The sequence below is a fragment of the Copidosoma floridanum genome, unplaced genomic scaffold (genome assembly GCF_036245765.1).
Source record: "Copidosoma floridanum isolate Cflo_tuat_1 unplaced genomic scaffold, Cflo_Japanese_pri ptg000030l, whole genome shotgun sequence".
In the NCBI taxonomy this organism is placed as follows: domain Eukaryota; kingdom Metazoa; phylum Arthropoda; class Insecta; order Hymenoptera; family Encyrtidae; genus Copidosoma; species Copidosoma floridanum.
In genome coordinates, this window is record NW_028321907.1 from 11,511,778 (window position 1) to 11,539,742 (window position 27,965).

Genomic DNA, 27,965 nt, shown 5'->3' on the forward strand with positions numbered 1-27,965 from the left:
AGCAAGATGCTGTTCATATCATCTTGGGTGAATCATATATTAAATATTCGTTTGGAAACTCATTGTTATAAATATTTCTAAATCTTTAGTTTAATTGGTCGAGTGTATGGGTATATACGTAAATGACGTTGATACAAAGTTAAATAACATTATTGTCTACTTGATGAACGACAGTTCCAAAAGTTTAAGTGATCTATGTTGTTTTATAATCTATTTCCGGCAATTTTAGCTTTTAGTGGATTATGTGGAATTCATTAGGTGTAAAAGAAATTCCCAATGTTATAATTTGATGTAAAAGAATGAAGCAATTTGTTTAGTGTGACAGCTATCGATTATTTTTCAAATCATGTAATACGATTACAGTTCGAGTTTCGAAAATTTTCATCTTATGCAAAATCTCTCTCTGTTATATGTATAATTGATATAATTGAAAATATTTTGATATACAACAACGTATGGACATTATTGATTGTATCTCGCTTTTAAGCAGAGTCAAATTTAACAGTATAATTAATAAAAAGAGTAAACAATGAGCTTAATGAAATTAAAATCTTCCTCACTAAAAACTGTAACATAAATTTAAAAATGATATATAGGTGCTTTGGTATTATACAGTTATTTTTTTCCTATTTAAAATTGGTTAGCTGGAGCATTGCGTAAATTAACAGCTCTATAATCTCCATCGAATAATTCTGTTGTTGTCCTAAAAATTAAAAACTACATTTGTAGTGTGCAAAAAATTAAGTTATGATTCGTAAAATAAAAACACAATGATTGAATAATTTTATATAAACATTTTTATTGATGTATGAGTATGTATTACAATAAGTTTAAGAATAGGTTGTACATTATTGTCATAATACTACGAAATATTGTTTATAAGAACATAAAAAAATAAAATCTTTCTCCTCACTCTCAACTTCAACACTCTCGGTATCTCACGTGTGTGCCTCTGTCAGTTGTCTCCTAAAATCTACAGGTCACCTTAAAAAACTAACGCTTCGTATGTATATATGTACACGTACATCGGTATACGTACGCCACGAGCTCGACGGTCGTTATCAATATTCGAATAATCGACACGAGCGTCGAAGATGAAAAAAAAAGAAAACCACGTTCAGCCCGTACGTCATCCATACCGCGGATAATGGCAATATTTACATGTTCAGAGAGCCATGGGCATGTCGAGCTTGGGATGCGGATCGTAGCCTTCGAGTTCGAGATCGGTGAAGTGAAAATCGTCAATACTCGTCACCTGTCGCTTTATCCTGAGCTTCGGGAAGGGCCTCGGCTCGCGCTTCATCTGCTCCTTTATGGCCTCCACGTGGTTGCGGTACACGTGAGTATCGCCCATCGTGTGGACAAAGTCACCAGGCTAAGAAACGTCACAATCGCACGTACATCATCAATTTGCACTCGTAGAAAAAGCTCCAAGGATGGATCACAGTATAGAGGAAAGAAAAAAGCCTCACCTTGAGATTCGTGACGTGAGCTATGAGACAAGTCAGCAGGGAGTAAGAGGCGATGTTAAACGGCACGCCGAGGCCCATGTCACCGGCTCTCTGGTACAGGTGACACGAGACCTCGCCACCGTCCACGTAGAACTGGGCGAGCGAGTGGCAGGGGGGCAGAGCCATCAGGGGAATATCAACCGGGTTCCACGAGCTGATGATTATTCTCCTGTCGTTGGGGTTCGTCCTTATCTTGTGGATCACGTCGGCCAACTGGTCGAATCCTGTTGAACAAAAAGCGGTACAATCATCAATACACGCGCAGGTGCCGAGGTGAATATAATACAATTGGACACAAGAACCGATCGAAGGAGGAAATGAAGAGAAAAAAAAAAAATAACAAGTATACCCTGGCCGGTGTAATCCGCGTGCATGTCCACGTATTTGGCGCCAAAGTGTCGCCACTGGAAGCCGTACACGGGGCCAAGATCTCCTTCCTCTCTGCCCGTGAAGCCGCAGATGTCCAGGAATTCCCGGGATGCGTTGGCGTCCCAGATTTTAATACCTTTGGCGGACAGTTCTTTGGCGTTGGTCGAGCCTCTGATGAACCAGAACAGCTCCTCGGCCACTCCGCGCCAAAAGACGCGCTTCGTCGTCAGTAGGGGAAACGTTCCTGTGGAAAAAGAAACGAAACAAAAAAATACTTTCATACATGTATTTACTGAAATTTTGGGAGCAAATCGGTGGTCGAAGGCGCAAAAGTTGGAATTACCGTTTCTGAGGCTGAAACGCATCTGCGTACCGAAGATGGAGTGGGTGCCGACTCCGGTACGGTCGTCTCTGACGGCACCCTTCTCCAGTATCAATTTGATCAAGTGTAGATACTGGTGCTCCTCGTGCTCCTCGACCTCGGGCTTGGTGCTAAAGTACTTTTTCTTCTGATTGTTGCAGTGGGTTCCGTTTTGCACTGGGATTATCGACATCCTGCGTTTACCGATTTTAACGACCGGTTTGACCAAAGACTGGAGGGTACTCGAGAACGGCGTCTCTTTTGTTGTCCTCGTCTGTAAACAATTCTAGACGATGCTCCAAATGTACATTCTTGTTTTAACCACCATGTCTAATACATAACGATCATCTATGGATCGGTAAGCCTAACGATCATGAAATCTTCGCGACAACGTGTTGAAAGTTTAAATAGCGAAAATACGTTTACTCACCAGTAACGAGTACTTCAATTTCATGCGCTTCTGGAACGAATGTTCTTTTTTCGGTTCGGCAAACTTATGTGTATGCACTGCTGTATCGCGTCGTCGAGCCTCGATTTCTGTACTTTTGGGCCAAACGAAAAAAAAAAGATGACGGTACACTGATGGAATTTCAGTAGTAATCTCTCGGGTTTGGTGCAGCAACGAAAGAAGCTAACCGATCATCTCTCGGGCGCTTTATATGCGTTTCGCGAAACGGTGCTTTTCCGCGGTTTTATCTCGGGGAGGGAAAAAAAAACGTGGGAGAGAAACGGAGGAGAGCCAGGCCTCGTGGCATGGCCAAACACGTGGACAGCCTTTTGCTGAATCGACAGATGCGTACGAGTGAGGGACTCTTTTTACCAGCGGTAAAATTTATTCAGTTTTTTTTTCCTCGCTCACAATTTAGAAAAAAAAAATTATAATTATAATCCCAGGCTAGCTTGAGAATTGACACACAAAATGTAATTGTCTCTGTACTTCGTATATGAAGTTTTGTTTGTAAACACATTGATAAAGATTTATGGAGTAAAAATCGCATTATATCATCAGCACATGCAGGTTTTATCTTGTGTGAAATGTAAGGTAGATAAGATTTTTTTTTTTTTTTGTAAACAAAAATGTAATTCCACCCATTGCTGCGCTCCATTCATAAGAATCTAGTTTTGCCTTTTTTTTTTTTAATATCCAGCTTTAAAAATTGTTGTCAATATTGAAAATGCTCTTTTACTTCATCGTTTCTAATTTATTTTGTGTTAAAAATTTGATTCACAGCACAGAGAGAACGGAAAATGTTTCAACACGTGATTGGGCATGACTTTTACCGGATTGATCGTCGAACGTCACGTGCATTATTTACATATAGTTTTTAGAGATTCGCACATCCAAATACGAGATTTTGCACTAAAAAATCTTTTCTACGATTAAACGTTTCGCTGAAAACCTTTTGAGCCAAAAAAATTGTTGTCGATGAAATGGGCTAAAACTTGCGCATCTCAAAGTACAGATATAATGTTATGCAAGGAAACACCCCTAACGAGTCCAATCTTATCGGTCTACAACCTTTTGAAACCTTGAAATGCATTATCATGTCTAGCCTGCCCAATAAATCGGTCGCTTAGCTAACTAATTTCTACATACACAGTAAAATTGGAAAATATAAATAAGATGAAAAATCGTATCAACAACATTGTGAGCTGCTCCCTCGTAAGTTATAAGAAAAAAAAAAAAAATTATGTAGTTATCAGCGCAGAAAAAAACCCATCACGTGTCTCTAAAACGTAAAATCAGTGGATAACGGCACACATTTAATCAATTTTTTTTTTTTTTTTTATCGGCTATCTAAACCACTGCACCATCAGCGATAACAATGTGTAACAGTTCCAATGCGCTGCGGCGCGTTGAATTAAATTTCCGAGAACATTCATTACTATGAACAAAACGATATTGGACGGAGGCGAGAGCTGGGGGACAAGGAGCCGATCGATCTTTTCTTCGTTATCGCGTGAAGAAACGGCCGCGCGCGAAAGGTCACTGTCACGCGAATGCCGTGTGCTGGTGTTAAGTTGTACGCGATTACGTTGTTGCACTCGCGGCTTTGCTACAGAAATTGAGAAACGCCGCTTTGCGTCTCTTTTTCTCTTTTTGCGTAAGTTTTTTTAAGATTTTTTTTTTTTTTTTCTTTCTTTAATCGTAAGTAGATGTGTGTACGTCGAAACGACGTCACTTCTTGCTCGTTGATGATGCGCTTCACGTTGGAGGTTTGATTGAAATCGAAAAAATTTACATCTCTGTACAGATACGTAATTGATCATTTTTGCGCAACTTTCATAGTATATATGTATATACAGTGTCTTTTCAATGTACTTAAATATATAGGTAGGATGGTGCAAATAATCAACCATATTAATTACGTATGAACTATTGTCAATTTATTCGTTTATTTGTTTGTTAAATATTTACAAGTTATATTATATTCTATGACTAAGGTGTACAAAAATTCAGTGATTTCATTGGCAGCTAAAAATTATTCGTTTACTTGATATTTTTTTGTATTCTCAGGTATAAAAAAAAGGGAATCGATGGGGAAAAGGACAGCTGATGCGCAGAAGTGTTAATTATTTTTAATTAACTTATACATTCAATCAAAATTTATAGTAAAAACAGCTGTTTTGCAATAAGAAAAAAAAAACTAGGTTTTTTCTTGGGCGTCCGCATAAGTATAAATGTACCATGAATTTATTGTTTATAATCTAATACATTCCATAACATTTTGCTTTTATTGTATTCTCAGAAAAAGCATGATGATTTCCTTACTCAGCGGTATACTTTTACAAGCATTGGTAAAATTTAAGGGACAATCGTACTCCTGCATTAAAATTTAAAAGGCCGTAATTCTCCGTTATTGCTTTGCATGTGATCAAGTCGCACTTATACTTTTCGCCAAGAAACTAAATTTTTTCACGGTAAAATTTGAAGTGTTTTATCAATAGTGACGTTCATTTAATTTGATTGTAGCTGAAAGTTGTAATGATCAATGATGGCAGTATAAATTGATTCTTGAAACTTAAATGCTATGTGCAAGCGTTTTATTAATAAAGGAATGACTTTTGCAACACATTTTCATTAAAAAATTAATAACAATTTGTTTCATTGCTATTTGATGTGATTATAGGAAAGAGATTGTAACCTCTTATAAATCACTAATAATTTTATGAAACAGAATTTGTTTTAAATTAAATCTGCATAATATACACTGGCTGTAAATCAAGTTTACAATGATTTATTATAAAAACTCTCGACAAAAGTAAGTATTGGTAGTAGTATTGTTATACTACCTTAGATATTGTTATTTTGTAAAAAAATTTTAATGTTTATGTTACCAACGCAAACATTTTTACTTTGTAGACTGTGAATTTATGATTGCGGAAATAGTTTTACTTTGCGTCGAGTGATATTCATATTCTTGCTTTTTTTTTCACTTATACTCAAATAAAATTTAAAAAAAATTAAAGTAAAATTTTGTACAACGAAAAAAAGCACAGATCGATTCACTTGAATAATGAAGCTTCGTGTGAGCTCGATTAATAAAAACATTGTAACAATAAAATAATCAACAAAGCAGAAATTCATTATAAAAACAGACTTTAACTTTAAATTTACATATAATCGATGAAGTTTGTGTATGGCATTCACCACAATCTTTACAACAAATTTCGAAAAAGAAGAAATGAGCTATGGCAAATTATTATTTTTAATAAAAAAAACAAGCAACATATCACTCTACAATAATCCAGACATACTTTCATTAAAAATTACTCAACGAGCAACTTTCTTCATTCTTTAAAATTTTTTTTCTGAATAATGTTAGAGAAATTTATAACTATTTATTGAGATATACCAAATTTGTACGATATGACTGACAATCGTTCGCTACGTGGGTTCGGCAAACAGTACAGTTAAACCTGATTCCTTGGATTTATTAGAAATAACGTCTTCTCGAATAATTTGTTTGGGAGCGACCTCGATTCGCGGTAGATTGTCTATTTTGACTTCTTTGCGGAAGAGTTGACTAATGTTTCTTCCTATCAACTGAAAAGAAAACCATTGATTTTCGCTTTATATTTTTCAACAATACTTCATACAACCATATTCTTCATTTGAATAAAAAAAAAAAAAAAAGAGTATACTGTCGTAATAAATATCTTACCTGGTTTGTGATTTTTTTGAATAGATCTTTTTTACCCTTTTCAACTTTATTGCCTTTGCCACTGACAACAGACATTTTCTCATCAAAGCGCTGCAGGTCGGTTGGATTAACGCCTGGGATTTGCTGCATCACCTCAATGATGTTTGGAAACTTGGGTCTGAGAAGTTCGTACAGTTGAGCGCCTAAAGTTATTAGTAAGCCTTGGTTTGAGTCATGCTGTCCATGCAACTGTAGACCCCGAAGTACCGCTATCATCACATGCGCGGCCATAGTCGGTGTTAAACTGCCGTCCGCTACCAGGGCTCGTACCACCGGCCCCGTTAGCATCGTTGCCTTGAAGCTAGACGTTGAATCGTTCCATGATAGGGCTCTGTAGACACATTATTCCTCATTATACCGCACGATGATAGGTAGTATTTTCAAAAAAAATCTTAGAATAGCTCGTTTACCCCAGAATGCACAAAACAACGCTGTTGCTGGTCGATGGATGTCGTAAAATAAATGCTCCCAGTTCACTTACTATCTCAACAACGAAACTATTATTGCTTCGTAGGGGTGGGGACGGTTGGTCAACAACCATTCCACCACCGTCCTGTTCCATTGAATCAGGAGGTGAGGCATCGATTGCCGTACCACCTACCAGGGCTACTTTCAATACATCAACAAACTCGCGCGACAAGTTGCGATTAAGCATGTCATCGATCACCTCTTGGGTGTCAGTATTCTCGTCATCAAAAGTACCGGATTCGTACAAACGAGTTATGTACTGCCACTTGGTACTTAATCTCTGGTACACTGTAAAAAAAAAAACAAGCATGAATTTAATTTCAAGGCAACTGAAACTAGCAACTAATGGCTCGGATAGCTGATACTCACTGTGAGTAGATACATGCGCCAGAACAGGAACAAGGACCGTTTCGTAATACGCAGGTGGACACCAGTGTACAAAAGATTTCATAAACACGCGAATAATAGGACGTAATCTGTGGTCTGGAATGGACTGAAAAAAAAAAAAAAAAGAAAAGAAAAAAAAAAATGATATTAATGCTTACTTTAAAAAACTTGTGAATGATTTTCGGAAGCGGTACTGACCTCAAGATTTGAAAAAACAGAGTCCAAAAGTGCATTCGTCAGACCGTTGACCTGATAAAGTTCTCGACCTATCGTATGACAGGCACTACTGAGTAAATGATAACAGGTATCGTGAGTGGTGGAGAGGAAAGTCTGCATTCTCGTCAATGGATTGCTTTCCGTTTCTGCTAAGCTGTCGCAGTTGTTCGAGGTCAAGCCTATCAAAAACATCTTTTCCGATTCCAAGATATTGTGGGCATTTTTGTATCCATCAGAAAGCACACTGAGAGCGGCTGGAGTGAATAATGCATTCATTGCTCGTAGAAGTGCGAATAAAGGTGGTATAGCCGGCAGAATGTGCGGAGTCGCAGGATTTCTGTATACAGGATTGCCACTTTCGTTGACAGCAGCGACGAAACCACCACGAGCAGCGCGATCTGGGTCGTCAGGTATTGAGCATCGTTTCACAATGCACATCACCGTGTTCACGTAGAACGTTAGATTTGATCGGTTCTGGACTAACGGATCATTAGGTCCAGCGTCGATTGCTGGTCGATCTAAGCCGATAAAGCGCATTAACTCAATCGGGCCTTTGAATACTTCAACTCCTACATTGATGAACTGTGAAGAGGATTCTCCTATGATCTATATAAAAAATAAAATAAAAATAAAAAAGAAGAGACGGTTCAGCTTTCAATAAAAAACAATGCAGCCAAAAATATTAACTTATATAATAATCAAACCTCTGTGATGAATCGCGATTGTCTCTCGTAGTCACAGAAGTGATTCGTTATGAGCAAAAGGGCTTCGTACAGAGCTAAAGTCTCAATGCGGGTCAATTGTCTAACAAGTCCCCTGATAGTTGTATGGATCTGATCGAAAATCGGTAGCAGAAGCAGAGGAAACTTCAAACCAATTTTGACCATCAAATTATCAGCATGCCTCCTCACGTTTTTCGTCGCCTTTGACATGTTCTCCAGTGTCTCTCCGGGTCCGAGGTACACCAGTGAGGCAAATATTTTCTCGAGTACGCGGGGAAGTAAAGCGACACCGGGTATTGCCATCGAGCCCGTTGACATCGATAGAAAGACAAACAGCGCGCTGATGCAGGACAGCAAAGATGATTGTATCCAGGCGTCCTGTGGCGAATAGCTCAAGCAGAGCTCTATCAGTTGCAAGCCCGTTTGAACGCTAGGACGCTCGCTTACGAGCAATATACGCGAGACGACCGCGTCAAGAACATTGGAAAGAGCCTCCCACTCAAGATATTCCGGATCGAGGGGATCACTTTTGTAAGCGGGGTTCTCCAAACCCTTGCGAATTTTGACAGTCAGCCATTGCTGAACGTAAGCGAAAGTGACCAGAGGTGCAACTAGTGTCGCGGCACGCAAACCCTCAAGTAAATCCATGCGCAGCCGATGCGACAACGTATTGTATTCTTTCTCAGTGTCATAATCTACAAAATACGAGCTTAAACCATTCGTGTACTGTTTTTTTGGATAGGCATGCTGAAATGTACATAATTATACGTATATGATAACGGCAAATAGTCATAAATTAATGCATACGATATTTGGACAGTCAACTCACTTTAACCACTTTGGGTGCGGCATTTTCTACAAATTTTGGGATGTAGGACACGAGAAGCGAATCGGTTCTAACATGTTCGTGTTTGAATAACATTATCCAAATTGTGTTGGACATTTGCATAAGGGTGAGACTGGGATGCCCCGAAAAATTAAGCACAGTGTCAAGATAAAGACCAAAATGAGCTGGACGAACACCGTTGACATCGTCTTTAACCCACAAGGAACATAGCTGGATTGCCATGCCTGCAAAATTTTGATTTTTTTTTTTATCAGAAATATTTGGTAAAAAAATTAAGATGTTTTAATGTGAGTATTATCCATGCCCACCATTCAAAACTTGAACCAACTTCTTTAAAAACAAATAATGATTTTCTAGCAAGTCACTTGACCCAGAAGGAGGGCTTGCTATTGCTGCGGCATATATACACCTTAATGCTTCCTCTGTGAAGAGAATCATTAATTGTTTTCTATCCTCGACCTTTCCTTTTCGATTCACGACTTGATTTAAACACTCTGCTGCTTGACACCGAAATGTTGGATTGCCCAAGAGTACGCAAAATATTTGCAGTAATCGTCCCTTGTCTGCCATAATGTGGCTTATGGAAACCCATTCCACAAAACCAGATAATGTCAAAAGAACAACCTGTAAAAAATAGCCATGGATAAATCAAGTGATTTTCAATCATGAGGTGTTTGGCGGTATACAGTGAACTTTTTGAACGGGATAAAATTACTGTTTGCTTACTTGTACTACTCTACTATGGGCTGCTGCTTCGGCAGTTCTACCAAGAGAAGTTTGCTTCTGAAACTCAGAAAAGTGTGTCTCCATCAGTTTTAAAAAAAACTCAAAGATTTGTGCCATGTTGGTAGTCAGAGCTTGATAAATATCTTTTCTTCTTTGATTTGATTCCAGTGTCTCTAACACAGCAACGTCTTCCACTAATCTCAAAAACACTAAGAGAACCAGTTCTGTTTGGCTTTCTCCTCTTGTACATGCTTGGCTAAGTTCTGCAAGTAGTGTTGGCCATTGTTGGGGCCACTCTCTCTTAATCATTTCCACAACAACTCGCGATAGAGCGTCTTTGATGTGATTTTCTTCTAGTAACAGTGGTTCTGTTCCTTCCTGTAGGAGTTTCATGGCATTTTCTTTGATGAAAATTTTTTCAGACTGCGTTATTTGTGTCCAGCGGTATTTGACACAGTGCTCCATTAGTTGAAGTCCAAAATGTCTGACGATGGAACTTTTGTTAGGTGTCTTTTGTGCCAAAAATAAGCCACACTGAGCACAAAGTGGAGATGATTCTTTAAAACGTTCGCATTCATTATAAACCTCCAAACGCTGTTGTTGTGTGATGTTTGGAGACATCATTGCTTCCACATATCTGGCAAGCTCTGCTGATATTTGGGCAATGTTACCATCAACTCCTGCTCCAAACTCCATGTTAACAATTTGTCCTGAAAACTAAAATTTAAACCTTAGAAAACACTTACAATTAAACAGATAAAAGATTAGTGATGTTATAAATAAAATATGTATATTTGAAAAATTGAATCAAACTTAAGTTATTGAGAAAAACCTTGGATTTATGTGATGCAACATTACACATAATAACATCTGGTCATAAATATATCAAATTGCAATTAATCGTAAAAAAAAAACAATAGGACAGGAGAAAATAATTGTATAAATGTTGACAAAATAGCCATGCAAAGTTTCAAAGATTTGTTGAACACTGTAATGAAAAATCAGAAATTCCAACTAAAAAATGTCAACTGTTATTTCTGAGGATTTCACATGAAAATTAATCAACAAAATCAATTATCAACAGCTGTGGAAAAGCTTACAAGGATTGGCCAAAACTTGTGAAAACCCATACTCTTAAATATCTAAAGCTTAAAGGCAGTAGTAATGTATGGGTATAGTTGTACTTGTAAGTTCATGCACCTTAAGCCAATCAATAAATCCAATTAAAACCACAACACTAGAAAACTTACAGACAGTCAATCAAAATCATCAACAACGCCATTTAATTATAATTGCACATAAAAAAACAAGCATGAAAATCAACAAAAGTTTTGTGCAGAAAGCACATGCAACAGCTGAGGTTTGTTATTAATATCGCGCTTATCCAAACAGTATACAACTTACATCGTTTATACACATATTATGCTTGTCTAGTAATTGATACAGCTCATACTCACAACTTAAAAATATAAATCTTGTACACTTATTTCGCGATTAATGGTGCACGTGCATGCAAACAAATTTTGACAAAGACGCGCTGATATCACTCCATAGCTTTTCTTCATACAGACCACGGCTCGCCCGCGTTGAAAGCAAATGTCAATGAAATTACAATAAGTTGTAATTTGTAAAAATCTAAGCTTGTGGATTGCGACTCCTAAATAGATCAACAAAACCCACCTTGCGGTCCCCGACCTGGAGTATATAGTTATAGGTAACATGAAATTGACTTATGATGCAATTAACATGCCTGGGTAACTCATAAAATAAAATTAAAAAAATATATATATAAAGATATATGTATATATATCCTTGATGTAGAAAAACGTGCGAATGCGTGCGTATATGGAGACAAGTTAAACAACAGCGTATGCAGAGCCGGCGAGCACGAAATTCGCGAAAAACACAAGCTATAAATTGTAAACATGTATGTTTAGACAAAAAAGGTTCGCGTTCTGAAAAAAATAAAGGCATGCCTAAGAAGTAGATCTATTTCGAGCAATAGTTAAGATTTTTGAGCAAAACAATGTAATAAATACAACTTACTTTTTGAGGAATGCGGGTGATATCAACAGGAACAACAACAGCCTAAAAGTCTCGACCACGCGGTCGTCTTCATGTACAATATTATATATACAACCTCTCCATCAGCAATTCAGCAATAAGCAATATGTTTGTCCTCTACACGTACAGTAAGTAATATTATCGTCTGCTTCCCGGTGCCGAGTGCCACCCTCGGCACTGGGGACTGTAGCTGTTTTTCTCTTGATAATTTAAGAGTGATTTCTTATCTGTTTTAACTTACGTGCATACCGGACTAAATATTTATAATTTACAGGTACTATAGGAGTATATTTCGGAGCGTTGCTTGCATTCTCATTTTATCTGCATAACGTATAGATACAATTGATAGGTAATGATAGGTAAAGGTGGTGCTTCTCCAGAAAGATTGCTAGGTTATATTTTTTCAAGCATTCTCATAGAAAGCGAAAAACCACTAATTGAAAAATCACACAGGAGTTAACGTGCACGTCTTTTTATACATCTATATACATATAATTATTTTAGTTTTACGAATTTTAAGTTTAGTTTACAATCAGCGCTGCCTGCAAAAATACACTAGTGTCACTATAGGCTATAGGGACTTTTTCCATAAATTGTAGGTTTATTTATATACTTTATTGTGGTCGCTGGTCGCCGGTCGGGTGCGCAGAGGGCGCGGGCGCGGCTAACAATTTTGATATCTATTGCGCATGCGCGAAAAAACTTGACTTTTCGCAAACTGAATACCGCTAGATGGCGCTGATCGACATAATTTACATTTTATTTTCTTTTGTCCCTACGTCTTTTCTAAGGTGTTTACCCGAAGGCGAACATGGTAGGTTGGCGTTGTTGGATTATTTTTCCTAAAAATCTATTAAAATCGTGTTCATCCGTTGTTTATTTAAGTTAATAATGTTTCCTGTCGGTGTTAAATAATGTAGTTATAATTGTGCTTAGAAGATTTTTTGGTTTTTTTGTGGTTTAGTCAGCGCGTCCACAACTCAAAACATGTGTGAACTCTTAACCGCTGGTCATGTTTTGTTTAACACAAGTTTTTTGTACTTATTTAACTAGTATTGATTTCTTAAAATCGAAACATTATGATGTTTTGCTTTTACGTAAAATACAGTGTTGTGTCATTTATTTAAGTGATACGTGTATTAAGTAATAATCTGGGGTTAGGTGTCTGTGCATATTGTGTGATTCCGAATTGAAAATAATCTTTTTTTTTCCAGTCTACACACAAAAAGAAGACCAGGAAATTGCGTGGACACGTGAGCCATGGTCATGGACGTATTGGTATGTTATTACGATAAATTTTCTGCATTACCTAGTTTTTTTTTTTTTTTTTTTTTTTAACCTAGTATTGTTATTTTACAGGCAAGCACAGGAAACATCCTGGTGGCCGAGGTAACGCTGGTGGTATGCACCATCACCGCATCAACTTCGACAAGTACCATCCAGGATACTTCGGAAAGGTATACATTTTTTTACTTTTTTTATTCAAAATTACTAGTACTACTAAATTATATTTTGATTAACCTTCAATCGTTTTTCACGATATTGTAACGTTTATAGCTGGGTATGAGAAATTACCATCTGCGCAGAAACACAAAGTGGTGTCCAACTTTGAATTTAGACAAGTTGTGGACTTTAGTATCTGAGCAAACGAGGCTTAAGTACAAGGATGCTAAGCCTGATGGCAAAGTTCCTGTCATCGACCTTGTGAAGGCTGTAAGTCCTATTTTTTAGTATTTATTTAAATCTTCAAAGGAAATGATATTTTTGGTGATTAGTACTTACAATTATGCTAATTTAACCGATTTAAACAAGTAACAGTATTGGTTATAACTTTTTTCTGAAATATCCATGAATCTCAGTTTGAAACATACTATGACTTGACTTGTAATCATTATACACTTTTTCCTACCATTAATGTACATGTTCTGTTTTCAGGGATATTACAAACTTTTAGGAAAGGGAAGATTACCCAAGCAACCAGTTATTGTTAAGGCTAAGTTTTTCAGTAAGTCAGCTGAGGAGAAAATCAAGGCTATTGGAGGAACGTGTTTGCTGAGTGCTTAAATTATAAGGTGAACATTAAGTTTTATTATCTTTTATAACAAAACATTTAAAAATGATTATACGCGAACGGGCGGACTGAAAGAGTGCGTACAACACTCTAACTCCTTGTTGATTGTTCTTAAATGATTTAAATATACCTAAATAATTGTAATTAACTATACCTCATTCCAATCTAACAGAAATTTTTTACTTTTTGTTTCAGGTAACTATTTTGGAATGTCTTGCATCGAAAATTTAAAAAATATTATTAAACAGTAAATTTAAAAGTAGTTTAGTGATGATATGTGAACGGGCGGACTTAAAAGTGCGTACAACACTTTAAATCATGTAGATTGTTCTTTTCTGACCATTACCAAGCTTCCTCAAAATTGTTTTACTCTTTATACAGGTTTTTAATAGAGAGTTTTTAATTATGTTTTAGGTTACTTGCTTCATTGGATTGTACAGCCAACATCTTGAGTACATTTTTTAATAATAAAAAAACGAAAAAAATCTTAATAACCTTGTTATTTATTACCCAATTCATCTCACATCATTCCAAAGAAAATGAAATTTCTACAAATTACTCTTTTGATAGAAATACAATACAATAAATAGCTTTAACTGATTGTGGGAGGTGGAGGAGGGATTGGAGGCATACCACGAAGCATAGCTGGAGGAGGTGGCACAGGGTTAAACATAGGTGGTCGAGGAGGAGGAGGAGGTACTGGTACCATTGAGGGCCTCATAAGTGGCATGGGTGGTGGTGGAATTTTACCTATCATAGGTTTCTCATTTTTGAAAGCAAATTGTAAGAAAAATTGCTTGGTATCTTTATTCCAGTGCGTCCAGAATTTTCCGTCTGCCTTTTCAACCTCCCTGCTAGGAACCTGTAAAAATTTTTGTTAGTTTAATTCAGTGAAACTTTTCGTCAACTTTTTAAGCAATACATGGATGCAATTATAGTAAAGGCATGTACTGTCATATCTAGTAAAAATTACTTAATTTCCGTCGTTTACTGAATACGTTTACTCAATTTTTTTTTTTTGCAATGCTTCTACAAAAATAAATCGAGCTTTTCTTACCTTAAATGCAATAGTTTCATAAGGCTCTGCAGCAAATAACAAGTACTGCCATTTACGATCTGGTGGCTCAACCCTTTGCTCATAGGCAGACATAAATCTGTGCCTTGGAACAACATTGTCAGCAACTTCGGGGTAGTCCACCTGAAACAGTAAACTCTGCTGTCCTGTTTCTGGATCTCTTTGCTTGGTAACTCTGTAACCGGGACGACCGATTTTTACAAATTTTTTGGGCTCGACTCTTGGTTTTTCTGGTGCAAGTGTCTGTGGGGCTTCTTTTGCTTCTTTTGCAGCTCTCCTTGCCAAGTTGGCCTGATGCTTCTTGCCCTGTGTGTGAGCAAGGTAGCTGCCCTCGTTGTTGTGAAGAGTCAAACACAATTTACACTCATAAGAGCCCAAATGATTCTTCATAAAATATGGATCTTTATTTAAATCAATTGTCTCCAAGGCCAGCTGTCGGAGACGCTCCCGACGATCTCGGTTACTCTCCGACCAGGAGGCCACCCCACCTCCACCAGTTTTTCCACCTGGTCTGTTTTGATAATCCATGGCTGCTTTTTACTACTGAAAATTAAAATTTGTGATATTAAGTAATTCATTGATGTAAGAATTTTAGAGTTTTTGCAAGTTATGAGCATCAAACTTTATAAATTTATGCAAATTCAAACATAACCTATTGTTTGTCTTTTTAGTTAGTTTACAATAATGTTTGTTTTTGGGTAAACAACGAATCAACAACAAAAAAGTTAGAATCGCTTACTTGAAGCTTGGAGATGTGTTTTTCAAAAGTATATAATCACACAAAAACTTTTGAAATCCAGTAAGTGCACAGGTAAACCAAAGTATTGTTATTTTAATACTTGTTACAATAATGACGTACCACATAACAATAATACATGCCTATGTTTTGTACTACAACAACGATCGGCGTTTATTAGGTACACAATTTTTTTTAAACACCAATAGAAAGTTAATTTACTATTTACGAATTAGTATATAATATCACTTTTGACTCTTTTCAGATACCTGTAAGGACTGTAAGGTTACGCTTGCAGGGAACCGGAAAGACTTCACATCAATCTGGTTTCTGCAGTTTCTGTAAGAGTGTCATAATTATAATTTTAATAGGTACTGCAGTATACATGCTGCATGCATGCATGTATTGTATGTAGTGTTTCAGTGCCATCTAGCGTTGCGGATTTCAAGAATTGACGCGAACTATTTTCTAGGGGAACCGTCTTGAAAAAGTCCCTAGATTCTAGAGGTTTCCAGCAGCAGTAAATTACTAGGTATATATAGTAATAGAACATCGAAAATATAGACCTGCAATCTGCAATGCAGACTCACAGACTGCAGGGTCTATATCTGATTTTATCATTCTGGTAAAGAGAGCACGGTGTAAGATGTACGTGAAGTTATATGTGTAGTAATTATAGTAATCACTTCTAAGTAGTGCCATTTGGTCGATTTGATTTAACTGTATGATTAGAATATCTATACTTTTAGAGGTCAATTTTCGTATAAAAAATAGATTGTAAACTTGCCGCAAGTAGCAAAAAAAATGTCAACTACTTATCGTCTATTAATTGTATTATTTGCGGCTGGTTTATAATTAATAAAGTGACTTAACTGTAAATAGCGATAATTATTTGGATCAGCGCCATCTAGCGGTCTTGATTTTTTGGCCAAAAGTGGCTCCTAAAATTCTCAATCAGAGCATTCAAGATTAGAGCCATTTAGTCAAATATAAACCAGCCGCAACTCATGATGAAGCTACAAAACAAAAAAATAACAATACATGTGTTTTTGGCGGCAAGTTAACAATTTATTTTTTACCAAAAAATTGTCCTTCTATGTGTTTATACTTTTAAAGATAAATTTTCGAGCATAAGATAGATTGTTAGCTTGCCGCCAAAAACACATGTATTGTTATTTTTTCATTTTATAGCTTCAATATGAGTTGCGGCTGGTTTATATTTAAATAAATGGCTCTAATCCTGAATGCTCTGATTGAGAATTTTAGGAGCCACTTTTGGCCAAAAAATCAAGACCGCTAGATGGCGCTGATCCAAATAATTATTGCTATTTACAGTTAAGTCATTTAATTGAATATAAACCAGCCGCAAATGATTTCATAAATAAACGATAAATAGTTAACATTTTGTATGCTACTTGCGGCAAGTTTACAATTTATTTTTTACCTGTAAATCGACCTTGAAAAGTATAAATATTCCACTTATCTAATACAGCTTATAAAATCTACCATAATATTTACAAAATTTCAATACGTTAGACCTTTTACCATTAACTCACGGAAGCACAGCCCTTTAACTTAATAGTTCCAATAAACAGTTAACTTACGTAACATGTACACAGCAAAATTTGTGTTACAGAAATCTTGAACAATGTTTAAATAGATACATAAAGTAATAAGTCCAAAAGAGACAGCTGAAGAAAAAAGGCTTAATAAAGAAGTTCAGTCACACAGGAAGAGTCTCCTAAAAATGGAGCATTGGATTTCACTTATTGAGAGTTGTTTCGGATATAAAGAATGTGAAAATTCATAATTTTATGCTAAGGATTTGTGTTTATTTGGTTGTAATGGTCCATGTTGGATTAAAGAACTTTGAGTCGCTGAAATCTGTAATATTTTTTTTTTCTTATGTACATATGATGTATGTTCCTCTGCAATATATCACACATTCATGTTGTGAGGTTTTAATATTATAATAACAAAGTTTGATAACGCACATGTTAAAAGTCTCTATTAGCATCAAAAACAGTAGAATATATAAGTACGTGAATTAATTAGTCCAAAAGAGTCAACTGAAGAAAAAAGGACTGAAAAAGAAGCACAGTCACACAAAGAGTCTCCTAAAAATGGAGCATTGGATCTCACTAAATAAAAAATACATTTATTACAGAGAAGTAAATTTGAAGTATTATAAATAAACAAAGAACCCAACCTTCTCTCACCTCAACCCCATGATGGGAGTAAAAACAGCAAAAAATATCGAAGCTTGTTGACATGCGGCACCCACTGACCATTGTAAACTTGCCGCAAATAGCAAAAAAAATGTCAACTACTTATCGTCTATTAATTGTATTATTTGCGGCTGGTTTATAATTAATAAAGTGACTTAACTGTAAATAGCGATAATTATTTGGATCAGCGCCATCTAGCGGTCTTGATTTTTTGGCCAAAAGTGGCTCCTAAAATTCTCAATCAGAGCATTCAAGATTAGAGCCATTTAGTCAAATATAAACCAGCCGCAACTCATGATGAAGCTACAAAACAAAAAAATAACAATACATGTGTTTTTGGAGGCAAGTTAACAATTTATTTTTTACCAAAAAATCGACCTCCTATGTGTTTGTACTTTTGAAGATAAATTTTCAAGCATAAGATGAATTGTTAACTTGCCGCCAAAAACACATGTATTGTTATTTTTTTGTTTTATAGCTTTATCATGAGTTGCGGCTGGTTTATATTTAACTAAATGGCTCTAATCCTGAATGCTCTGATTGAGAATTTTAGGAGCCACTTTTGGCCAAAAAAATCAAGACCGCTAGATGGCGCTGATTCAAATAATTATCGCTATTTACAGTTAAGTCACTTTATTAATTATAAACCAGCCGCAAATAATACAATTAATAGACGATAAGTAGTTGACATTTTTTTTGCTATTTGCGGCAAGTTTACAATGGTCAGTGGGTTCCGCATGTCAACAAGCTTCGATATTTTTTGCTGTTTTTACTCCCATCATGGGGTTGAGGTGAGAGAAGGTTGGGTTCTTTGTTTATTTATAATACTTCAAATTTACTTCTCTGTAATAAATGTATTTTTTATTTAGTGAGATCCAATGCTCCATTTTTAGGAGACTCTTTGTGTGACTGTGCTTCTTTTTCAGTCCTTTTTTCTTCAGTTGTCTCTTTTGGACTGATTAATTCACGTACTTATATATTCTACTGTTTTTGATGCTAATTGAGACTTTTGACTTGTGCGTTATCAAACTTTGTTATTATAATATTAAAACCTCACAACATGAATGTGTGATATATTGCAGAGGAACATACATCATATGTACATAAGAAAAAAAATATTACAGATTTCAGCGACTCAAAGTTTTTTAATCCAACATGGACCATTACAACATTTTTAAGGATTAATTAAAATGAATTTATGTATAAAACAACTTGTTAACTTTTAATATTTGAAATCATTTAACAGTGTACATACAAGGTCATTTAAATTAAAAAATTAATCAATGTAGGATGGGAAGAATCTGCTTCTGCAGACTTGCAATAAGATTTAAGAGCTGCTTGTATTATCATCATCAATTATTCGTTAAATGTAAAACAAATAAAGCTCTATGTTTGATTAACAAATTTTCTTTATTATCCAAACAAACACAAATCCTTAGCATAAAATTATGAATTTTCACATTCTTTATATCCGAAACAACTCTCAATAAGTGAAATCCAATGCTCCATTTTTAGGAGACTCTTCCTGTGTGACTGAACTTCTTTATTAAGCCTTTTTTCTTCAGCTGTCTCTTTTGGACTTATTACTTTATGTATCTATTTAAACATTGTTCAAGATTTCTGTAACACAAATTTTGCTGTGTACATGTTACGTAAGTTAACTGTTTATTGGAACTATTAAGTTAAAGGGCTGTGCTTCCGTGAGTTAATGGTAAAAGGTCTAACGTATTGAAATTTTGTAAATATTATGGTAGATTTTATAAGCTGTATTAGATAAGTGGAATATTTATACTTTTCAAGGTCGATTTACAGGTAAAAAATAAATTGTAAACTTGCCGCAAGTAGCATACAAAATGTTAACTATTTATCGTTTATTTATGAAATCATTTGCGGCTGGTTTATATTCAATTAAATGACTTAACTGTAAATAGCAATAATTATTTGGATCAGCGCCATCTAGCGGTCTTGATTTTTTGGCCAAAAGTGGCTCCTAAAATTCTCAATCAGAGCATTCAGGATTAGAGCCATTTATTTAAATATAAACCAGCCGCAACTCATATTGAAGCTATAAAATGAAAAAATAACAATACATGTGTTTTTGGCGGCAAGCTAACAATCTATCTTATGCTCGAAAATTTATCTTTAAAAGTATAAACACATAGAAGGACAATTTTTTGGTAAAAAATAAATTGTTAACTTGCCGCCAAAAACACATGTATTGTTATTTTTTTGTTTTGTAGCTTCATCATGAGTTGCGGCTGGTTTATATTTGACTAAATGGCTCTAATCTTGAATGCTCTGATTGAGAATTTTAGGAGCCACTTTTGGCCAAAAAATCAAGACCGCTAGATGGCGCTGATCCAAATAATTATCGCTATTTACAGTTAAGTCACTTTATTAATTATAAACCAGCCGCAAATAATACAATTAATAGACGATAAGTAGTTGACATTTTTTTTGCTACTTGCGGCAAGTTTACAATCTATTTTTTATACGAAAATTGACCTCTAAAAGTATAGATATTCTAATCATACAGTTAAATCAAATCGACCAAATGGCACTACTTAGAAGTGATTACTATAATTACTACACATATAACTTCACGTACATCTTACACCGTGCTCTCTTTACCAGAATAATAAAATCAGAGGCTATATTCTGCAAATGCTGTCAGCAGGTAAAAGCTTACATAGGCCATGGTAACACAGCATGGTTGGACTCGTAGTGTCAGTAAAATTTAAATCCGCTTTAGTTAAAAAATCTTTTGTCAGTTCTTTGTTCATAACACCGTTTGGACTTCCTATTACACCGCTGTTTTACTGTGTTTTAGTTGTAAATCTGTCTAAACACTTTACAATAAATATAGCAGTGATCTGTACAGAATTTAGACTTTTAAATTAGTTTTGAAGTCGTTTTCCAATTAAAAGAACGAGTTTTAGAAAATTTCTCATTATTTAGAACTATATACAAAACAAACTATTAGGTGAGCACAATCGACATCTGCAGTATCTGTAGCAATATCGCAAGGGTAGCAGAAAATTCAAGTATGTAGAGTATTCTGTTTAATAACTAAGTTTATTAGGACAAAATGAGTAGAAAACACTTTTTTTTTTATCAACAGTACAAGAATTAAAACTTTTATTTATTTACAACAGTTGCTTAATATTTAAGTTAACGAAACACTATCTTACTCTCGATTGAACAATTGAATTTCACCTCTTATCATGGCGCGATTTGCATTATAATTTTGGAAGAAATTTTTTCCGTATTCAAAAGTGGAAATCATGATTGCACAGGCCGGTGCTACTTTAACAAGTCTAGGTACTAATCCCGTAAACAATCCTTTGATTCCACTTTGACTGGATATCTTTTTAATTGTGTGCCACGTGTTGCTAGATTTTTTAGGATGTTCTGTAAATAATATAGATACACGTATGTCAGTACATTAAGACACATTTGTTGGATATGTACAACAGCTAAATAAGTATTAAATACAAATGATAATAACATTTACCAACCTGAATAAATCTGTTTTTCGCCCATTTCGATTTGTCTATGAGTTTTTACAACGTCAAATGGAATAGTGACGAAAGCTGCTATCTATAAATAAGATGTATTGTTTTTTTCGCTTGATTTTTTCTTAAACTAATGTTATAATCAGACTTACAGAACCAGCTGTCGCCCCTGCTAGGAAAGTAAATATAAAACTTTGATGAGAGTCACGAACCATTTTCTTAATTGATTCATAACTGAACCAATAAAGTGCACTAAATGGCACATCTCTTAATAGTGTAGAACTCAAACCCATCCACAATCCTCTGACACCACTTTGTTGTACAACTATCCTCAAAGCTTGTGTTATTTCTGCAACCAATTTAATATATTTCATAAATGTATTATGTGGCGAAAATGCTCATTTAGTTTTAATAGAAATGGAAGCCAACCTGCATAACTTAATTTTTGAGACTGCATTTTTGTTCTTATAAGTTCTAATGGGCTTACAAGTGTGGCGGCCCATATTCTTGCTGTACTACCAGCCACAACAGGAATCCAAAATGGTTGTTCCTTATAGCCTACGTTCTTTGTACTATAATTATCCTGTCAAAATCATAAATAATAAAAAAAATTAGCTTGCTTGACAAAAAAAAAATAATTTGAAAAATAGTTTTTGCCTTCTCACTTTAAAATACAGCCGCAACTGTTCATAAGAAACAAAATATACAATTGTAGCAGGTACAGCTAGTACTAAAGTAGGACTCAATCCACTCCACAGTGAGCGTATCCCTTCCTTTTGACTTATTTTAATCATAGCGTCCTAAAAACAATTCACATTGCCATCATAACAGTCTTTATCGGTTTATCAAAGCAACAGTAATAATGTTACCAGAGTGCCGGTAAATTTTCCATTAGCCTTGAGCCAGTCGGCTTTGCTCATGACGCCTTTTCCATTTGAACAGGAACATATATGGTCCATCAAGCCATTGCAATAGAGAAAACATTTATTTGACAACATTGCTTTTTGCTGTGCTTGCAGGCGAATCTTGACAACATCCAGCGGAGTAACTGAAGAATTCAACAACCGAGACAATTAAGAGCCAGTTATCCTTGAATCATTTTCAAAACAATAACGCAATCTTACCAAAAAATGAAGTAATGAGGGCACCCGTGCACGAAGCGACCATCTGCTGATAAGGACTGATACGAAATCTCGGATCGTCGAGATCAACCTCGTTAAACTTGATGCCCGTCATTTTCCAAACGGCCGATGGCGTTGCACTTTTATTTTGGAGTATCATCAACTACTTAAGTACCTGCGCGTTTTCCTCAAGCTAATTAATCGTTACGCACATTGGTAAGTCAAAGTCAACTTAACCTCCTCGTCTTCGTCGACTAGCGGTGTCGGCATCGTGTATAACATGTAAGTACCTAAGTATATCCCTCTCGGAGTAAGCTAAAAGACGAGCAGCGTTAGCAAGAAAGTGACCGGTGACTGTCGCGATGATTTTCCAACGTTAGATACGATTAACATTTTGATCTTGTGTTTGTTCGCTGCTCTAAACTTATGTATCACAACATTCACAACAATCACGCGCAACCGCCTCTCTCTTTTGCTCCGCTCTCCGATACTCCGATACAGCGTCTGCTATGAAGTGGTAAAAAATGGGGTGGCATGGCAAGGCCCGGCAAGGGGGCGAACGCAAACACGTGGTTTGAATGCAACGCTGCCAACCTAACCACAAGCACTCAAAGAAATCATATAGTTACGAAAACATTGTATAACTAGCCCATTGGTAGTACTGCACCACCGCCCGTGTGCCCGTGTGGTCCATCTCCACCACCCCCGCGCAATTTAAATATTTTGTGGGCCTACATCATTGCGCTAAACTTGCCGACCGACCGCTATTTAATAATAAATTGTTACATGAAAAAAGCATATTTACAACTTAATTGGGCGTACCAGCAATTTTTTTTCTTCACCTTTTAAACAATATACAAGCATCTTAAAAGTTTCACATGGAGATGTATCAATACAGCAAGTCTCAAAAAGTCGACGAATCAAGAGTTGATGTCATTGTTTGTTTATACATGTACAAATATTCACGAGCCGAATCAAAATGCTCGTTTTTTTGGCTAGATAGGTCTTATCCAGGTATTTCAAGCACACAAAGACAAAGTGACTGAACAATGAGCCTCAAAAACATTAAGTTTGTAACAATCAATTTTGATGATCAGATTCATACATTTGAATTATTCACTTGTGCGTATGATATAATATCCTAGATATGCAAGCCTACAATATATATAATAATATATATTGGCGCAGTGAAAACTCACTAACATGGCAAAGTCGAGAGGCAGTCAACGCGAAAGGAACAAGTATCAAGAGAGCAAGAGATAGGAGAAGAATTGTTGCAAAGTATATGGGTAATTCTTTTACAAACCGTACGAAATCGAGCAAAAAATGACCGACCCATTTTTGATTTGGCTGAAACTTTTTTTACATGTTCTACATTGAAAAAAAGAAGATACCTGTTCGAGGATTTTTTTTTTTTATTTTTTTTTTACGAGTTACAGAGGGTTGAAAATTGAAGATTTTCGTGATTTTCGCCTTGGAGATACATTTTCAAAAATTCATAACTCCGGTTCTTTTAAAGCTACGGAAATTTTTTTTTTTTCATTTTGAAGATAATAAAGTGAATTTTAAGAATAAAATTAATCCGAAAACATTCATAAAAAATTTCATATTGTTATAAACAATTTAAATGTTTAAACCAATTTTTAACAACAAAACCCACCACTTAGGGTTTTTTAAATATAACCATCGTATTCTACGTCAAATTTTACATCGAAAATGATTTTTTAATTTATGGAGAAACGATTATCACTATTGCAAAAAAATTAAATAAACTATCGCGATACTTGATGTCATCTTCCCAAGTTGCAAATTACATATGATATTCTCATTGTATACCGTTGTTCTCTGAATCATTTCACAAACAATAGTATATATGATGTTTTATATAAATATTATGTTTAAAATTTTCAAATAAACAATATTATTTATTAATAAATAAAGTTTCATAAGCAATCGGGAAAAAATAAATAAACAATTATATTATTTCATACAAAAGAGATGTATTTGATATTTCAAATTAGTTTCATTCTATGTCAACATTTTTTTATTCTAATATCATAATAGTGTAAATATTTACTATAAATGTAAAATTAATTTTTCATTTAAAAATTTTTACGATATTTTTTTTTTCACTCAAAGAGAACTGCTTTGCTTCCAATTCTTGAAGTGAAATGGGAATCATACAATGATACTTTAATGTTCCTTTGATCATAACGGCTTTTTCAAAACGTGTAATTAATCGTTTTTCCTCTTCTTTGTACTCGTCATTGGTTGAATAGCAACACGTTATACTAGGTAAAGCTTCTGTAGCCCAGTCAAATAATTCTTTTGGTGTACGTATCGGATTATTAACTCTTTGAAGACTTGCTCTAGCAGCAAGTCGCTTTAGAGTTCCACCTAATCCGTCACACGGTCCTTTACCGTGTGATATCGGGAAAAAGTGCAAAAATCATATTATATGATTTAATTACAATTTAAAATGATCAAATAATATTTAAATAATTATTAAATAATAATTACATTATATATACAATTTCTAAACACCACATATAATATATATTAGATAATAATCGAAACGAAAACGGGTATTTTGCAACTTGGGAAGATGACATCAAGTATCGCGATAGTTTATTTAATTTTTTTGCAATAGTAATAATCGTTTCTCCATAAATTAAAAAATCATTTTCGATGTAAAATTTGACGTAGAATACGATGGTTATATTTAAAAAAACCCTAAGTGGTGGGTTTTGTTGTTAAAAATTGGTTTAAACATTTAAATTGTTTATAACAATATGAAATTTTTTATGAATGTTTTCGGATTAATTTTATTCTTAAAATTCACTTTATTATCTTCAAAATGAAAAAAAAAAAATTTCCGTAGCTTTAAAAGAACCGGAGTTATGAATTTTTGAAAATGTATCTCCAAGGCGAAAATCACGAAAATCTTCAATTTTCAACCCTCTGTAACTCGTAAAAAAAAAATAAAAAAAAAAAATCCTCGAACAGGTATCTTCTTTTTTTCAATGTAGAACATGTAAAAAAAGTTTCAGCCAAATAAAAAATGGGTCGGTCAGAAAGGTGTTCGGTTTGTAAAAGAATTACCCATATACAACGTATATATTGTATGGGTGTACATATTCGCGAGAGAGAGAGAGAGAGAGAGACAGACGGTGGGGTAGAAAGGGAGGCCATGAATGGTTCGCTTTGTTATTAATGCCGGTGCCATTCATCACAGATAGGTATATAGGTTTTTTTTTTTTATATTATAGTGTACTGACCACAGATATAGGTGATGTGGATATACGTGCTATGGATATAGAGGTGCCGGCTGTAAAGTATAGTGTATAGTGCAATTATATAATATACTTGCTGGGAATAAATTTCAGTTGTGAGGATATTAATAATTAATTGATTGGTTTTTTATACATTTATCATTTGATGATTGGAATGATTGATCTATGAAATTTAACAAAAAAAAAAAAAAAAAAGAAAGAAAAAAAAATTGGAGTCTTCGATGATACACACCTACTCGTTGAAGCCAAGCAATCAGTTTTGGTTCGATTATCATCATCGTGTGTAATTACGTGATAATAATACGTATTTTATAAGTGTAGCAGTTTAGAAAAAAAAAAAAACAGGTACTTAGCCATTCATGTGTACTGAATTGAAGTTATTTAACTGCACAAATACGAAATGGGTATAGCGTTGATTTATTTTATCGAAGGCTTTTCCTCATACTATGGAAAATAAAAATAAAAATATAGTCGCGGCATGAAAATTTCACAGTTGTAAGAGGAAAATGTTTCCTGAGTTAAAGTAGTCAACAACTCTTGGACATCTTAATTGGGCCTTTTTTTATGGTCATGCGTATAGTTAATTTTTGATGTTTTTAAATATGTTTATTTTAATTAATATGTTTTTTTTTACCATGACAATAGAGCTAGGTCCAAAAATACTTGGGAAAATTAATTATAATTACTGATTTTGAAAACTCCACTTCACACTTCGAAGTAGTGTATTTATCGTGAAATGATCCGAACGATGCGGGCACACATTTTTTTCCATCACTTGTTTAAACTATTATACTCTGAAAGTCATTATCTGCTCCCTCGGACATCCTGTGGTAAAATAATTTTTTACATGCCACAGAACGTCCGCCGAGTATGAGTAGGTATTTAGTGAAATAAAATTCCAGTAGCCTGCGAAACAGGTTTTACAAACGTGTTTTTGCTCCATCAAAATGCCATTGATTCATAGGTTTCTATTATATCCTCACGGAAAAAGGAAAAAAAAAAATGATAATAATAATAATAATATTCGCGCAAAAACGCACTTTAAAACCGAGCGGGGGAAAAAAAGGTTGAGATATCCAACAGCTATCAACGTTTTTCATTGAAAAAAAATGCAAAAAATCTCGTACTTGCGTCCGAGTGTACGTCACAGAGAGCAAGTTGACATATAAAATAAATTACCGCTGCTTCCTGCTTGGATTTAAGTGTGTACTTCAATTTGGAAGGTAGGCCGTGCTGATAAAATCTCAACGCAAGCATGGAAAAATCTGTAAAAAATTAACGATTTTTTTTTTTTTAACGATTCACAAATCAAATGAAAACCAAGAGCTTATACCGCAACTCATTTATAAGAGGGAAGAAAGGACGGAACATAAAATAGGTAGGTATGTGTACAACGCTGTGTTGTATAAATAAATAAAAAAATAAATATAAAGTACAGTGCGTTACAAAGCGTGTTTATAACATATTGGGACACATCCCACGCACAATAGAGTGATGTGCAGCGATGTTGCTCAACTACGTGTCAGCAGCAGCTGATCGGACGAAGTGCTCGTTGATGATGAAAAATGATAGTTTTATACTTGCATGCTCTCGTGTGTAGGTATAATAATTAGGTGATGGTGCATACGTCAGAGGAAAAAAAGGGGGTTTACGTATAGCGAGAAAAAAAAGAGCAATACGCAAGCGATTCGCGCGTGATGGGGTATAAAAAAGATTTTTTCGAGTAATTCATTGTAGGAGCGCCGAATCAAGTAAATATGTGTATTCAATTAAAAATTAATACTTTTAGTGTGACAAAGTTACCCGGAAGCTGCTCTCGAGTGCGATTGATGATCGGTAACACAAGGATTGCGCAAAAAGTGAAAGAGTATATCATGTGTAAGTTTGCATCGACGCGCACACACACACACACACACACACAGAGGTATATATTACATGTAATCAGTGCAGGATGACGTTTGCTCTCGGACGAGGAAGCGCATCCGCAGTGATAAGCGTTAAAAAGGAAGTTTATATAGGTACTCGGCTGCACGTAGGTATACATATATGT

The 27,965-nt window shown here is 35.1% G+C and overlaps 5 protein-coding genes across 9 annotated transcripts; 1 reads left to right on the forward strand and 4 right to left on the reverse strand.

Annotated features, from left to right (window-relative positions):
* Positions 1 to 779: 779 nt before the first annotated feature.
* On the reverse strand, positions 780 to 2,876 carry LOC106636808 (thymidylate synthase-like). Of its 3 annotated transcripts, none has more exons than XM_014349328.3 (5): positions 2,672 to 2,876; positions 2,224 to 2,515; positions 1,861 to 2,124; positions 1,473 to 1,735; positions 780 to 1,375 (listed from the first exon to the last, which is right to left on the reverse strand). In XM_014349328.3, the coding sequence occupies exons 1-5, from the start codon at positions 2,693 to 2,695 to the stop codon at positions 1,166 to 1,168; spliced, it is 1,053 nt and encodes a 350-aa protein (XP_014204814.2). In that variant the 5' UTR covers positions 2,696 to 2,876; the 3' UTR covers positions 780 to 1,165. The 3 variants fall into 3 exon arrangements, with proteins under 3 accessions (XP_014204814.2, XP_014204813.2, XP_014204816.2); XM_014349327.2 differs by having other exon boundaries at positions 2,224 to 2,527; XM_014349330.3 differs by having other exon boundaries at positions 2,224 to 2,537.
* Positions 2,877 to 4,755: 1,879 nt separating this feature from the next.
* Ranbp21 (exportin-5-like protein Ranbp21) lies at positions 4,756 to 12,298 on the reverse strand. The gene is made up of 10 exons (XM_014349303.2): positions 11,859 to 12,298; positions 9,813 to 10,529; positions 9,395 to 9,710; positions 9,069 to 9,310; positions 8,222 to 8,986; positions 7,500 to 8,123; positions 7,284 to 7,407; positions 6,857 to 7,202; positions 6,408 to 6,777; positions 4,756 to 6,289 (listed from the first exon to the last, which is right to left on the reverse strand). Exons 2-10 carry the CDS (start codon positions 10,506 to 10,508, stop codon positions 6,131 to 6,133), a joined length of 3,642 nt encoding a protein of 1,213 aa, XP_014204789.2. The 5' UTR covers positions 10,509 to 10,529; positions 11,859 to 12,298; the 3' UTR covers positions 4,756 to 6,130.
* A 312-nt stretch (positions 12,299 to 12,610) lies between these two features.
* RpL27A (ribosomal protein L27A) lies at positions 12,611 to 14,441 on the forward strand. Of its 2 annotated transcripts, XR_001338898.2 has the most exons (7): positions 12,611 to 12,690; positions 13,091 to 13,154; positions 13,236 to 13,333; positions 13,434 to 13,589; positions 13,812 to 13,948; positions 14,143 to 14,244; positions 14,362 to 14,441. XR_001338898.2 is itself a non-coding variant. In XM_014349307.2 (6 exons), exons 1-5 carry the CDS (start codon positions 12,688 to 12,690, stop codon positions 13,938 to 13,940), a joined length of 450 nt encoding a protein of 149 aa, XP_014204793.1. In that variant the 5' UTR covers positions 12,611 to 12,687; the 3' UTR covers positions 13,941 to 13,948; positions 14,362 to 14,441. The 2 variants fall into 2 exon arrangements, 1 of the variants encoding a protein (XP_014204793.1); XM_014349307.2 differs by lacking the exon at positions 14,143 to 14,244.
* A 5-nt stretch (positions 14,442 to 14,446) lies between these two features.
* On the reverse strand, positions 14,447 to 16,096 carry Sf3a2 (splicing factor 3A subunit 2). 2 transcript variants are annotated; one of them, XM_089596150.1, is made up of 3 exons: positions 16,028 to 16,096; positions 15,005 to 15,565; positions 14,447 to 14,809 (listed from the first exon to the last, which is right to left on the reverse strand). In XM_089596150.1, exons 2-3 carry the CDS (start codon positions 15,548 to 15,550, stop codon positions 14,540 to 14,542), a joined length of 816 nt encoding a protein of 271 aa, XP_089452276.1. In that variant the 5' UTR covers positions 15,551 to 15,565; positions 16,028 to 16,096; the 3' UTR covers positions 14,447 to 14,539. The 2 variants fall into 2 exon arrangements, with proteins under 2 accessions (XP_089452276.1, XP_014204792.1); XM_014349306.2 differs by having other exon boundaries at positions 15,762 to 16,096.
* Positions 16,097 to 21,145: 5,049 nt separating this feature from the next.
* On the reverse strand, positions 21,146 to 23,119 carry LOC106636824 (mitochondrial glutathione transporter SLC25A40). The gene is made up of 7 exons (XM_014349352.2): positions 22,626 to 23,119; positions 22,371 to 22,549; positions 22,167 to 22,301; positions 21,931 to 22,084; positions 21,654 to 21,850; positions 21,505 to 21,586; positions 21,146 to 21,397 (listed from the first exon to the last, which is right to left on the reverse strand). The coding sequence occupies exons 1-7, from the start codon at positions 22,780 to 22,782 to the stop codon at positions 21,174 to 21,176; spliced, it is 1,128 nt and encodes a 375-aa protein (XP_014204838.2). The 5' UTR covers positions 22,783 to 23,119; the 3' UTR covers positions 21,146 to 21,173.
* Between the last annotated feature and the right edge of the window lie 4,846 nt (positions 23,120 to 27,965).

Bases quoted from the DNA above. Each gene is read 5' to 3' on its own strand.
- LOC106636808 (XM_014349327.2), bottom strand. From the start codon at position 2,695: ATGAAATTGAAGTACTCGTTACTG. The intron at 2,528-2,671 runs GTGAGTAAACGT...AGCATCGTCTAG, and splicing joins AATTGAAGTACTCGTTACTG to AATTGTTTACAGACGAGGAC. The intron at 1,376-1,472 runs GTGAGGCTTTTT...GACGTTTCTTAG, and splicing joins CTCACGTCACGAATCTCAAG to CCTGGTGACTTTGTCCACAC.
- Ranbp21 (XM_014349303.2), bottom strand. From the start codon at position 10,508: ATGGAGTTTGGAGCAGGAGTTGATGGTAACATTGCCCAAATATCAGCA. The intron at 9,711-9,812 runs GTAAGCAAACAG...TATTTTTTACAG, and splicing joins CCCATAGTAGAGTAGTACAA to GTTGTTCTTTTGACATTATC. The intron at 9,311-9,394 runs GTGGGCATGGAT...AAAATTTTGCAG, and splicing joins GTTGGTTCAAGTTTTGAATG to GCATGGCAATCCAGCTATGT.
- RpL27A (XM_014349307.2), top strand. The intron at 13,155-13,235 runs GTATGTTATTAC...GTTATTTTACAG, and splicing joins CCATGGTCATGGACGTATTG to GCAAGCACAGGAAACATCCT. The intron at 13,590-13,811 runs GTAAGTCCTATT...TTCTGTTTTCAG, and splicing joins TCATCGACCTTGTGAAGGCT to GGATATTACAAACTTTTAGG.
- Sf3a2 (XM_089596150.1), bottom strand. From the start codon at position 15,550: ATGGATTATCAAAACAGACCAGGTGGAAAAACTGGTGGAGGTGGGGTG. The intron at 14,810-15,004 runs GTAAGAAAAGCT...AAATTTTTACAG, and splicing joins ATGAAACTATTGCATTTAAG to GTTCCTAGCAGGGAGGTTGA.
- LOC106636824 (XM_014349352.2), bottom strand. From the start codon at position 22,782: ATGATACTCCAAAATAAAAGTGCAACGCCATCGGCCGTTTGGAAAATG. The intron at 21,851-21,930 runs GTTGGCTTCCAT...AATTGGTTGCAG, and splicing joins TCAAAAATTAAGTTATGCAG to AAATAACACAAGCTTTGAGG. The intron at 21,587-21,653 runs GTAAGTCTGATT...TCTTATTTATAG, and splicing joins CAGGGGCGACAGCTGGTTCT to ATAGCAGCTTTCGTCACTAT.